This window comes from Anas platyrhynchos, chromosome 28 (genome assembly GCF_047663525.1).
Source record: "Anas platyrhynchos isolate ZD024472 breed Pekin duck chromosome 28, IASCAAS_PekinDuck_T2T, whole genome shotgun sequence".
NCBI classification, from domain to species: Eukaryota; Metazoa; Chordata; class Aves; order Anseriformes; family Anatidae; genus Anas; species Anas platyrhynchos.
In genome coordinates this window covers 2,541,202-2,554,946 of record NC_092614.1, presented here as the reverse complement: position 1 = coordinate 2,554,946, position 13,745 = coordinate 2,541,202, and the positions used below count along the sequence as shown (strand labels likewise).

At 47.6% G+C, this 13,745-nt stretch overlaps 1 protein-coding gene across 1 annotated transcript; it reads left to right on the top strand.

Moving 5' to 3' along the window:
• Window positions 1-5,778: 5,778 nt before the first annotated feature.
• LOC101795309 (keratin, type I cytoskeletal 14) lies at window positions 5,779-11,947 on the top strand. The gene is made up of 9 exons (XM_027445209.3): window positions 5,779-6,579; window positions 7,178-7,260; window positions 7,852-8,008; window positions 8,427-8,588; window positions 9,083-9,208; window positions 9,402-9,628; window positions 10,219-10,538; window positions 11,047-11,148; window positions 11,638-11,947. The coding sequence occupies exons 1-9, from the start codon at window positions 5,863-5,865 to the stop codon at window positions 11,661-11,663; spliced, it is 1,920 nt and encodes a 639-aa protein (XP_027301010.3). The 5' UTR covers window positions 5,779-5,862; the 3' UTR covers window positions 11,664-11,947.
• Window positions 11,948-13,745: the final 1,798 nt, after the last annotated feature.

Below are 13,745 nucleotides of genomic sequence, written 5' to 3'. Positions count from 1 at the left end.
CCCGTGTCTGCAAACTGAGTTCCTTTAGCAAAGCAGGGGCTGGTCCAGGTGCAAACCACATCCCCGGCCAGCAGAAGCTGGGAAGCCACGCACAAGGGGCCCCAGAAATGGTTGGGATCTACTCCATGGGGAGCAAAGCGGCTTTGGCAGCAGGAGCCAAAGAGTGACCTCGTGAACTTTGCAGGGCTCGAGCAGCTCCTCCCGGGCAGCCCCTGCAGGCAGATCACAGAATCACGAAATTGTTTGGGTTGGAAATGACTTTAAATCTCATCTAACTCCAACCCTGCCATGGCAGGGATGCCACCCACGAGATCAGGTTGGCCAAGGCCCATCCAGCCTGGTCTTGAGCCCCTCCAGGGATGGGGCAGCCACAGCTTCACCATGCAGCCTGTGCCAGCGCCTCACACCCCCACAGTGCAGAATTCCTCCTAACGCCCGGTCTGAACGTATCCCCTTTACAACTAACAGCCTGAAACGAGTGAAAAACCCGTGTGGGTAAAGCAGATGACCCCAAAGCCCATTTCATAGCCCAGACCAACACAGCACAACCACGTCTCAGAGCTGGAGCTGTAGGAAAGATCTGGGGATTCCCGAGAAATGAAGAAATACAACACACACGGAGCTCAAACCCAGCGAAATTTCCCCAAAACAGCCCGGAGCTCGGCGACCCCTGGTGGCGCGGCCGGGGAGGAGCGGGCAGGAGCTGCGGGTACGCGCACATGGGCACGGGCACGAGCACACGGGGACGCGCAAGGCACGGCTCGGCGCGGCTCGGCTCCGCCAGGTGTCAGCCGTTCGCTGCAGGAGGGCTGGGGCCGGTGCTGGTAGGTGATGAAATCAGGGTGCGATACCGGGAGATGAGGGAATTAACGCCCTGCGATACGCGAAGAGCCACGTGGAGCGCTTGGGAAGGTGGGTGCTGGCCGGGCTGGACCCCAGCACGCAGGAGGAGCTCGTCTGCAGGTGTCCCCTGGTGTCCCTGTGCATCCTCATGCATCCCCATAACAACCCCAGGTGTCCCCACAACATCCCCACGTGTCCCCACACGTCCCCACAACATCCCCAGGTGTCCCCATGTGTCCCCACACATCACTTCTCGCTGCCAGGGCCGTGGGTGAGGCTGGAGGCCACCAATGTGCAGCTCCGGGGGCTCTCAGCGGGTGCCCGAGCAGAGGCGTGCTGCGGGGATGCCGGTAGCCAAACACACAGACAGAAGCTCCCCTCCTACTCCATTTATCGGTCATATTCATGGCAAGCAAGGCTGATGTGGCCTGATTCTGAAAAAGTGACTTGCAGGACACAACGTGGGTTTTGTTCCTGCCTCTGAAGACCCCGGGTGTGTTCCCCTGTCTGGTCGTGCCCAGGACTGAAGCCACCCCGAAACTCGCTGCACCCATTTGCTGACACCCACGGATGTTTTTCGGATGGTGCTGGGCTGGTTTTGCAGCGTGTGGTGGCAGCCAGGCTCTCCGCAGGGTGGCAGAGCTGCAGCTCCGAGCCCTTGCCAAGGTCTTGCCAAAGAGGCAGCACCGAGCCGGCTGCGCAAAGGGCTGCTCAGACCCGAACTAACGAAGTCCCCGACAAAGGGTTTGTACAGTCCAAGTCCCTCTCACAGCCCTGACTCACCTAATTACTGCTCCTATCATAATCACCATCGTTCCAGTGGGTGGTGGAGCTTTTGAAGGTGCCCTTTATGGTTTCATCAGCGTTGGTTCCTGCAATACCGAATGAGTAACAGATCCAGAAGGCGGCACGCAGGAATTGGTTGTTTTCCTGCTGGAGAGCTGTTTGCTGGCTAGGATAGCGCAGACCCCAAAGCAGGGGGCTGTGGGGTGGCTGTAGGGTGGGGAACACCCTGTGCTCAGGCTGCCAGTGGCACCGGGTGGGTGCACAATGAGCCCCCCACCCGCGCATCTCAGGGCACGGGCAGGTGCCCAGGGCTACGCCCTGCGTTGCAGAACAGCGCAGCAGAGGTGGGGCCTCGCTCCCCCACTTCAAAACAGGTATTTTAAAAACCTTCGCTTCTGTAGAAGTGTTTTGGTATGCAGGGAATGGCCGTATACAGATGGGCTAAATTTTCCGGAGCTCTGGGAAGGCGCTGCTTTGTTTTAGGAGATGTGGCCAGAAATAAACACAAGCAGAAGCAGAACGAACGACGCATTCTGTGTACCGTGCCACTAAGTAATGCTAAAAATATTTGAAGATGCTCCTTCTGGGTTCGTGGCAGCTGTACAAACTGCTGTGGGAACAACACGGTATCTTTCTCAGCCATCAATCTCACTGCTAGGACAAGAATGGGACAGTTTTTTTCTTCTTTTTTTTTTTTTTAATACAACAATTTCTAATACAAGAATGAACTTAGAGAAAATGAAATTTTTGCTAGAAATACTTAGTACCGACATTTTGAACCACCAAAATTCAGGTGGGAATTGCTGCCAGGCACCACCAGCTGTGTTTGTGGGAACAACAGATTTCAAAGCACTCTGTGCCCTCATTACAGAGGAAAAAACCTGGGACTCGTTAGGTAGCAATTACCTTTTGTTTGCAACTCTCAGCTGATGCACTTCTAAAATAATAAGCACGACCGAGCCCTAATAGTATTCAACTAATCCAAATCAGTTTTTCTCAGATTTTCCAGTTTTCAAACATTTGGATTTTACTGAGATAAGAACAAAATCTCGCCATATGCATTGTAATGGAGAGGAGAGCAGCTCCATGCTGATCCGCAGTGGAAGAGCAGTGTCCCTCCTCAGAACGAGGACCACGTGCTGCCTCCAGCCGCGTCATGCTGCAGGGACTGCGTTTCTTCTTCACTCTGGAGAAATACCATCCCCGGAATTACCTGGTGTTAATAAAATTGCTTGATGATTATATAATGGGAGTTAGTTTATAATGTATAATTAAGTGGGTGAGTCACGTTCCCCAGATAGATCTTCCACGGTTTTTCTCTATAGGAACATTTTTCTCTATAGGAACACAAGCAAAATGACTTCTGACAGATCTGGCCGGAGGTAGGAAGGACTGAAAAGGATTCATCACACAGAAACACCAACAGGTGGGCACTGGTGCAGTTGTACCCCACAGATGTGCTCAGCAGCCTCAGTGCCTTCTCCCAAACCCCAAAGCATGCTGTGAACACAGAAAAGGCGGTGCCATGGGAGCAGGCAGGACCTTCCATGTGCTAAGCCCACCCTCCAGGTGGCCACGGTGGCTTTTCCAGCCCTTATTCCTGCCCCCCAGAGGAAGGAGACTCCCTTCCTTCTCTGCTGGCCTCTGCTTGCAGCCAGGACACATCTGCCCTGCTGCACAGCACATGGCCATCCTGCAGTCTGGGTGTACTGAGTGAGCCTTTCAGGCTTAAATAGTCCACCAACCTCTCCTGGGCAGCAGCTCATAACGTTTCCATCACAGGGAAAGGGAGGAAACCTCATTGCAAGCAGCTGTGGTGTCATCTGCCCTCAAAGCATCCTCCTCCTCCACCCTCTTCCATTCTGGCTGTGCCCTGAAGCATGTCAGTCAATGCACAAGGGCAGCTTGTCCTGAATGTCATGAAACTCTCGGCTCTGAGGGTATGTTGTGACTGTATGTTTTCTCCATTAGCTATGCTCAGTGCCAAAAACAATACTCTGATTCAAAACAAGGCCCATGTTTTAAATCTCAGCTTACGGTTCAGTCCACGCCTCTTTTCCTATACCGGTGTGTGAGGCAAAGGCATCACAGCTTCTCTGGTAGCACTTATTTCTGGGTTTTGCAGAAGACATTGTCTAAAATCCTCTGATTAGCTCAGTATGCTCACAGATGCCTGGACAATCGTATGAGACATAACTGCAGAGATAACTACCAAGGATGTGCCCAAGGATACTCACTGATGCTCAAACGTGCTCTGCTTGGGAACGGAAGACACAGAGCTTAGTCTAACCAAAAGGAATAACTAATACAACAGACGCAGTAAGCATCCTTCCAATAAATAAATAAATAAGCCTCTCCCTTCTGCAGAATTACTCAGAACAACCCAGCAATGTTCCTATAACACGGACGTCAGCGACTGGAAGCCAACAGGCAGAAGGTAACCCCACAGCTCCGTGTGCCAAAGCAGCTGTTAGGACAGGAGACAGACGCATGAGCTTCAAGAGACAAGGATTTCTCACCAGAACAAGCTAAAGTTCTCATCACTGAGACTCCACCAAGTTTTGCAGTGAACGATTTCAGTTTTCCCAGGCCGCAGAAGGCCTGGCTTCCTGGGACATTTCATGACACGGAGCGGGAGCTGAAACTTTAGGTGTGCCCAACAGTGTGGGTGAGGGTGTGCTGGGAAGGGTGTTTATAAAAAGATGTTTCCACAAACACTTGCTATGAGCCCATAACAACCAAACCTCCAAATTAGCAACAATCAACATCACAAAGGCTTAATGAGGAAAAAATAAAACAGCCAATCAATAGGGGAAGTTGGACATCACCCAACTAGTTCAGCCTACACGGTGCCAGCTAACAGAGCATTGACATTACCATTTGTATCTTTCACTCATTCTGTGCTTCTAGTCCATGTTTCTATTTGTTTTATACTCCATCAGTTGAGCATCCTGTCATTATCAGAACTCCAACTCACAATTTATTTGTTTTTTTTGTTATATCCACATTAATTTTTAGTATTATCTTCCACGCTGTCACTACTCTTCAGAAATCCCAGGGCAAAATGTAAGTTTACAAAACCTTCTCTGTACACGATGCACACAGCAACAGAGTAAGGCCGAGGTACTGTACGTGACCGCGTTTTCCCAATAAAAACCCAGCCCGCATATACTCAGGTAATGCAGCGCAGGTGTTCCTGTGCATTAACCTCCTCCTACAGGGGGGAGGATGTTTGGACGTGCGCTCAGACAGGTAAACATCCTGGCTGAAACTCTGCAATCCCTCCAGCAGCGGGGACACAGCCTCACTGCTCGTCGCTCACCTTCACCGATGTGCCAAGAGAAACCAGCCCAGAGCCAGGATGCTTCCCCGGGTCCCTCAACTGTGCTGTAACCTCAGTTGGTCTGAGCAAATATTTCCTGCAAAAAGCCATCACATTTTTCTTCCTTGCAGTTTTACACAGAGATATTTTCAAGTTGTTGACATAAAATTTTTCGTAATAAGCTGTTTCTAAAACATAACTGCAGCTGGATGTTTGGGACAAACTGCTGATGTACCATATTTGCCAATGTTCACTACGTTTTTAGGAGAAATTAAGAAGTCTCAATGGTTCAAGTGTACCTACAAAATACATCCTGTGATGTTTTCAAAAGGCATAAAGCGACAAAAGACTAAAAATAAGGAGCACGTGGCATAAGATACCCATAAACCAGAACGTAGTAAGATATTGCCTGCGTATAAAGAATTAGCTGGGATTCCTTGACACATAACTGAAAGGGGAAAGAGCATGAGGAATGACCACGTTAGAAGAGAGATGGCAACATCCATCACTGTCTCATGCTGTGGCAGTTTATTGTTGTGCTGAAGGAGATGCAAATGGGACGAGGTGAGTGGGATGAGTTTAACTCTGATTACTGTAAGTCAGTGGACTAGATCACTGAAAATATCTGCCTAATTCAGAGCCACCCAATAGAAATTACATGTTTTGTATTAACAAACAAACGGTCAGGAACACTCCGGGTATGGGCTAAGCTTCCTGACACCGTCAAACATCTCCCTTTGGCAAATTACTCTTGGCATAAAATGCACGGCTTGCGAATACACATGGCAAGGTACTCCCTTCGCTGGTGACACCCACTGTCTCAGGTATAAATTCAGACCAGGCAGGGGAGGACTCGGAGCTATGATTCCAGAACAACTGTAAAACCAGCTGAATCCTTCCCTGCTGCCACTATGAGCTGTGGCTCCAAGCAGACCTCTAGAAGCTGCCACCGAGGGAGCAGCGGTGGCGGCGCAAGCGGCGGCGGTGGCGGAGGGGGCAGCACGTATTCCTCTGCCTCCTCACGAAGATACACCGCTAGGACAAGCAGTGGCGGCAGGTTTTCTGGTGGCAGTTGTGGTGGAGGAAGCTCCAGAAGCTGCTACGGGGGGGCAGCGAGCGGTGGGAGCTATGGAAGGATCAGGCACTGCAGTTACGGAGGGGGAATGAGCGGCGGTAGCTGCAGAGGAGGAGGTGGGGGCGGATATTTTGGAGGGGGAATGAGTGGTGGCAGCTACGGAGGGATGAGTGGTGGTGGTTACGGAGGAGGAATGCGCCGTGGCAGCATGGGAGGAGGCTTCGGATCAGCCAGGAGCGGGTTTGGTGGTGGTTACGGAGGAAGCTTTGGTGGAGGTGCTGCTGGTTTCAGCAGTGGCAGCTTTGGCGGTGGTGGCAGCTTTGGCGGAGGTGGCTTTGGTGGAGGGAGCATGGGAATACTGTCCAACGACGAAAAGCTGACCATGCAGAACCTTAACGACCGCCTGGCTTCCTACCTGGACACGGTCAGAAATTTGGAAAAGGAAAATGCTCAGCTTGAGCAGTTAATCAGGGAGTGGTACCAGAAGCAAGGCCCTACTGGCAGAAAGGATTACAGTCACTACTATGGCGAAATTGAAGACCTTCAAAATCAGGTAGGGTGTTCTTTGTCACAGAAGCTTAAGAAGCATCAGATGGACCTCTGCGATTGAGAAAAATCTTTGAGGCAGTCAATGTGGATATTTTACATTCACTAAGTGCCTCCCTGCAAGTACCTCGTGTGCTTGAAACTCTGCCTTCTGTGCATGCCTCCAACTCTCTCCAGCCCAAAGTGGAGAAACAATGCACACCCCTACAGACATCCCAGTCCATTGGCAGTGAGTGCAGGCTCTCAGCTGCCTCCAGTGGGTTTTAGAGTGTAGGAAAAATGGCAACAATTACCCTGCAGGGTGTGCCATGTCTGACATTTGAGTACAGCCCCTGGCCCATGGGCATGGCAGCTGCAGTGACGGCTCCAAGCCTCTTGATTGGACTCCTCACTCCCCTCTTGCATTCCCCAAGTAGGTTTTTTTGCAGTTCTGATGCTGTTTTTATAATGGTACCTCTTTGTTTTGCACCGTAGATGACCTTTCTAGGCCCTTCTATGTAGGAAACGCTCAGACACCTGGGACATCCCATTCCTATGTGTGTCTCTTGTGCAAACCTGAGAGATTCACAGGGAAAATTTGTCCTCACTACTGTCTTCTCTTCTAGCTTGTGACTGCGGCTGTGGAAACCAACAAGATACTTTTGGACCTGGATAACACAAGGATGACTGCAGAAGACTTCAGGATAAAGTAAATACGTATTTCTCTTTTCCAGGCTTTGACTTCCTCCCTCCTGCTTGCCCCAACCTTCTCTCAGAAACTCATTCAACATAGAAATATCAATCCACAGAGCCTAGGGTTCCTGCTGGCTCCATGACAGCACATGTGAAATAATCTGTAAGACATCAAAACTCTCATTACTTCTGTAACAGTCTTCAATGGAAATACACCCTATGGCTGTGGAAGCAAAGAATGATTTTTTTTTTAAACGTGCTTAGGGAAAAGCTTTAAAAAAGCTTTATTTTTAAGGGAAGAAAAATTGCATTATCTCTCACTGAAGGTCAAATGAAACAGACACAAGAAACCTACACAAAATCTACAGAAAAAGATGAAATAGACTACAGAATCCATTTTCATATTAAAGTTTAATATTAACATTAAACTTTAAGTAAGAGCTTTCATAATTCTGCTGGTTGAGAGATGCTGTTTGCTACAGAGTACAGGCACAAAAGCAGGCACTGAGACACCGCAATATGTGATCTTTTTTGTAAATAAAGTCAGCAGGAGAAGGACTGAGAGCCCAAGACTAGGGCTGACGTTTCTGCCTTCTCCTTGGTGCAGGTATGAGACCGAGTATGGTCTCCGGCAGAACGTGGAGGCTGACATCAACACCCTGCGACCCTTGTTGGATAATCTGACTCTGAGCAGGTCTGACCTGGAGATGCAATTTGAGTCCCTGAAGGAGGAGATGATTGGCCTCAAGAAGAACCATGAGGAGGTGAGAGCCAGATCCTGCCTCAAACTGGAGGGGAAAACAAGAACACTTCCAATACTAGAAATAAAGGCTTCCCAGGTGACATCTGATGCACCAAGGAGCCTTCCCTGCCCCCCTGATGTGCAGCATCTCAACAAGGGGAAGCCTGAGACAGCCTCAGTGCCAGGCCCGGGCTCTTCCAGGGCATCTCTTAGCACAGGTCCCCTCCATAAGCAGTGTCTGGGAAGTCAAGGCTGAATAATTGCAACAAGAAAACAAAAACAAAAACAAAAACAACAAAACAAAACATACAGATACGTATGTTGTTGAAAGGCTCCAGGATGGTTTATGACTTCAGAGGAAGTTAAATGACTCCAAAACTCTTTCACAATGTAATTTCACCTTTTTGTTTGTTTGCCTTGGGCCTGGGTTTTCTCTGCAGGAAATCAAATCACTGCAAACCCAATCTGGTGGTGATGTGAATGTGGAGGTCAATGCTGCTCCAGGAGAGGATCTGCTGAAGAAACTGAACGATATGAGACAAGAATATGAGCATATTATTCAGAAAAACCGTGAAGAGGTTGAAAGGTGGTATGAGAGCAAGGTAAATGACGAGCACTGAAAGTTTAAAAAAGTAATTGTCCTAAGGCATGCTGATCTGAACTGTCCCTGCAGTAAGGAAGCAGGTTTTCTTGATTTATTTCATTACAAATATAGTCAGAAGCATCTAGAATTCACATAGATTTTCCTTAGTTTATATAAGTAGAAATCAGTACAATGGAATGAAAACTTACTATTTCTCATGGAACCATAGAATATCCCGAATTGGAAGGGACCCACAAAGATCACTGAGTCCATGTTTCTCTCTAACAAAAGGGGGTTAGGTGTCTCATCTGCATCCCAGAAAGATTAAGGTTTGAATGTTCATATTAGAAAAGCAAAATAACACCAACTTTTGGTAAGAACTTCCTGTAGATGAATGATACCCCGAATGCCAGTTATTCAATTGCTTTTAGGATAAAAATAGTAGAATCCCTCTGAGGGGTGACTTATTATAGGTAAACCAAAAAACTCCAAGCCTGTATGTTCATTTTTCAGATGGAGGAAGTGAGTCAACAAGTCCACTCAAGTGGTCAGGAACTGGAATCAAGCACTCAGCAGATCTCTGCGCTGAGACGTGACTATCAGAGCCTGGAAATTGAGCTGCAGTCTCAGCTCAGCATGGTATGCAACGATTGCTCCTGATCCTCTGAAATGCGAGTTGCTGGAATCACAGGAGATACAGCTATCTGGAGCTATGGCTAGACTCTACACATAAAGAATAAGACACCATCAAAGATTTTTCTCATTATGGGCATAAGGAAGGGCTCATCTTGCCACAGCCCTGTACTCACTGTACTTTTTCTTCCATTCTCAGGTACGGTCTTTGCAATCCAACCTGGAAGACACGGAACGTCGCTACAACATGCAGCTGCAGCAGATCCAGAGCATGATCAGCCCCTTGGAGGAGGAGCTGGCCAGCATCCGCTGCGAGATGGAGAGCCAGAACCAGGAGTACAAGATGCTGCTCGGCATCAAGACCCGGCTGGAACAGGAGATCGCTCAGTACCGGGCACTGCTGCAGGAGGGACAGCATGGCATTGGGTACGTACATCCAGATTAATTAACATGCCAACTCTGCCAACAGGTGGAGATGACAGTAATAAGAGATGACAGTAATAATATTTATATTGGGAACCAGTGCAACTGATTCATCGTCAGGATATTTACTACAACCACAAGAATTCATACTGAATCTACAGCTTAGCTGTCAGTGCACAAAGCTGTATTATTCTACACTTATTGTGAACTGGACAAAAACATGTAGAAAAGTTTTTAAAACTATCATTTGCCTTCTGTTCCACTAAGTGCAATCAGGAACTATGAAGTTATGTATGAAAATGAAAGACAACCAAGAGAATAACTGTACTTTCTAAATACTCAAAGTACAAATTTTTGACTTTTGAAAGACAGCCAAAGCCATTCACTCTCTTTCTTTTTCTTCCTCTGTGCATATCAGTTGATTTGTTCTTACTTAGGAATATTTGAAACCAGTTCTCTAGAACACATTTCACATGGTAGTGCTTTCTCAACCATAGAGAAAAGTCCCAAAGTGGCCTCGATAAAGTCACGAGGTTGCCGGACCTCAGTCCTGCTGCAATAAATTTTGTGTGTGTGTTGTTCCTTTCTTACAGCTCCTCGCAGGGAGGAGGTGGTGGCGGCGGATCCTCAGGAGGAGGTGGCCATGGAGGAATTAACTGGTCTTCTGGGAGAGGAAGCAGTGGAGGAGGAAGCAGTTGGTCCTCAGGTAGAGGAAGCAGTGGAGGAAGAACTGGAGGATCCTGCGGAAAAGCTTCTGGAGGCGGCGGAGGAGGGAGTGGAGGAGGAGCTGGAGGGGGAGGCTGTGGAAGAACTTCAGGTGGAGGAGGTGGCGGTGGAGGAGGAGGGGGAAAATCCTGCCTCTCCCACTCGTCATCTTCCCACTCCCACTCTGGCAGATCTTGTGAAAGCCAAGGTAAGAACTGGAATAAAAGTGTACATCCTTCCATTAACTTCTCCCTTGCAATGGCAGTGAAGGGTTTGACAACTTCCTTCCACATTTGGAAACCTGGAGACGTTTTTGCTGTTTCTTTCACCATCATGTTTTAAATTCACTCCGACATTTGTTCTTAAACAGTAACACAATGAACACGGTGGCATTTTCACAAGCGACTCAAGTGTAAAGGATGTTATGAAGAGATTCATCAGAGGATATGTAGGAGGAAATAAAGGAGGAAAAGGAAAACTAAAGCCCAACTGAAAGCATACAGGGAACCAGAGAAGTCAGTAGTATCAGAATGAAGCCAAATGTTAGAAGTGTAATGGGTATTAAGGGAGCAACATGATTAAAGCAGAGTGAAATAGCTGCAACACTCATCACATTTAAAATAAAAGGAGCATTAGCTGCCAAAGTCCTAAAGCAGCAAAGATAGGGAGTGACCAAAAGGTCTTCTCCATATCTGATGTCATGGCTGTGGTTCCAGGAGGTGCTGAAAACCTGAAGCTCTGCCTGGAAGGGAATAAAACACTGGAGAGAGGAGCAACAATGGAGGAAGTGTCCGAGGCCATAAAAACTATAAGATCAGGTAAGGATTCAGGTCCTGACAGCATCTCAAACAAATGCCTGAAAACACTGAAAATGAGCTGAAGGTCATAATTTTTAGAAAGCTTTGATCAAACAGTCTACCTGACTTGCAGCAGTCCTGTGTGTGTTAATGTTTGGTAGGCAAGGTTGAAATATATGACATGCCATCCTACTTTAATTTTTAAAGAATTGGTGTAAATACCCCAGCAAACAAATACAGATTCTAAGCCCATCTGTATTAGATTTATACTGCTACAGCTGCTCTAAATTTAAAGTGACTCCTGATTTGCACTTACAGAGGGAAGAGTAGAAGCAGTTCCATATATTCAGTGGCAAAGCTGCAGATGAGCATGTATGGACAAATATGAAGCCTGACACTGGGAAAAATTCTAATCCACTGAGAACTGCCCAGCCTTTAATTACTAAGGAACAAAAAGATTACAAATCCTGAATGAGATAACATTTCCTGCTTTCCTTCTTCTTTCCACAGGGAGTTTTAGGAAGTCTGAGCACTGATGGGCAAAGCTGGCATCTCCCACTGCAGGACCTTCTGACCAAGCAGAACGTACCCGGACACCTGATCACAGCTCTGTGAAGAGCAAGGGCGAGCCCTAGCTCTATAACTCAGCACTGTTCACTCCGTGGGCTCATCCCAACTCTCTGGATGGCCCACCCGCTTCTTCCGTCTGACTTTCTGTGCCTAATCACTGTTACCTGAGTTAATCTCTACCGTGATTGGTATTCTAGTGGAAAGAAAAATCCTCTAATAAACCTTTACTTCTCTCTGATGCAACCAGAAAGCCGTGTCTGACACGATTTCTTTTAGCACACATCTTTATATGAACCGGTTACAAACGTCAGCCCTACACGAGTGCACAATAACAACTCAATTATGTTATGCAAAAGACCCAAAAGTTCACAGTGGCACGTTCACCATTTAAGAGCAACCAGGCAAAACACTGAAGACTACAAATGAACACATTTTGAGTGCTGCCTGCGTGGGTTCACATCAGATAAGAAGAGTGCAAAGTTCAGCAATAGCCTAACTCTACTCTGCGGCAGTAGCTATCTGCACTGAAAGATAAATTCATAAAGCTGGAGTAGGAACCGAATTGCATGTGTGCAGTCTTACAGAAGGTGGATTCTCAGCCTGGTTTAATGAGCACAGCCATGGGAGCTGTGCAATACTTGGCCTCTTTGTGTTTCCACTTCAGGGCATCTCTGTTGTATACGAATGAACACAGATTTTAGGTGAAGACTGGCAACCTATTCATATTTGGGATGTACTTTTACAAAACCTAGTGTGTCTTGGCAGGCCAAGAGAAGCAAAAAGAAATCCAAGGGAAAGGATTCCCAAGCTGGTTTTAGGGGCTGGTTACAGATCTCACAGCAGAGGGGTGGCTCACAGGGGTAAAGGTGCTCTGGAAGATAAAGATTGAGCCTCTCCTTGCTTTAATTATAGCCACGGATCCCTCTCCTATGCCCTGGACGGGTGCTAAAGGGACAGAGGGTTCCCTCTGCCTGCTCCCATGCTGCACCCCATACAGGGCTTTTCATTTCTGTTGAGGATAATTCAAGTGTGAGGTCTGTGCCAGCAGAACTTCCACGGGCTGAACTGCGGAAATGAACTCTGGGGGGAATTTCACTTGAAAATAATTCAGATGGCTTCTCACATCAGCCCTGTCCATTCTTTAATTCTTTAACTAATTCATTTTTTATCCTTTGCATTTCTTGATTCATCTCCTTGAACACAAACCAAATGAACCAGATAGGATTATCACTGGCATCAGTCTTCCTCTCTTGGTTTTGCAGAAGACGCTGGAGTCATGAGCTGTGCTGTTTCACTCCGAGGGAGGCATCACCTGCTGGAGGAGGTTGAGAAACGCCGATCGAGTGGGAGACCGTGGGAACGGGAATCCTGAACGCCTGGGTTGGAGGCAGATACGTGCCAGTGATTCACTGCATTGCCTTACACCAGGCTCTCAGCCAGTGTGACTAGTCTTGAAAAAAATAAAATAAAATTCTCCTGACCACTGCCGCTATGGGTGTCTGAGCAATTGGCCAACCTTTGTCTAAGGTATATATATATATAAAGGACTACTTTATATACATAAACATTTATTGATATCTCTGATCTGACATGCAAAGAGGCAATGTGGATCCCGTTTGCAAGAATTCCCCCAACTCCATCTGACTGCAAAATCACCTACTTCATTGTAAACCCTCTGCAGCATCAAATCCCATGTGCCTCTATATTGCTAGCTAACCCTAAACACACCTTCCCTGTTTGCTCTGCTCCTTTTCCACCTGTTGGAGGCTGTGACAACTTCTTTCTTACACCCGACTAGACGGGGTCATAAACTAACAGCCCAAATTAAATAATATTCGCAAGAGAGCAGCCCTGCTTCTCATACCTCCTCCAAGAGCCACAGCATCTCTGCTGCGCTCGTGCTTCCTGGCTTTTATAGGGCGATTGACTGTACCCACCTGACCTGTGGCCATACAGCAGCACCGGGGAGGTTACTGACGTCTGCATGGAGCAATGTGCTGCTCTGCGCTGTAGGAGCAGCTCCGAGGACTAAGGATAGCTCCCTTTCC

Bases quoted from the DNA above. Each gene is read 5' to 3' on its own strand.
- LOC101795309 (XM_027445209.3), top strand. From the start codon at position 5,863: ATGAGCTGTGGCTCCAAGCAGACCTCTAGAAGCTGCCACCGAGGGAGC. The intron at 8,589-9,082 runs GTAAATGACGAG...TTCATTTTTCAG, and splicing joins AAAGGTGGTATGAGAGCAAG to ATGGAGGAAGTGAGTCAACA. The intron at 9,629-10,218 runs GTACGTACATCC...CCTTTCTTACAG, and splicing joins GAGGGACAGCATGGCATTGG to CTCCTCGCAGGGAGGAGGTG.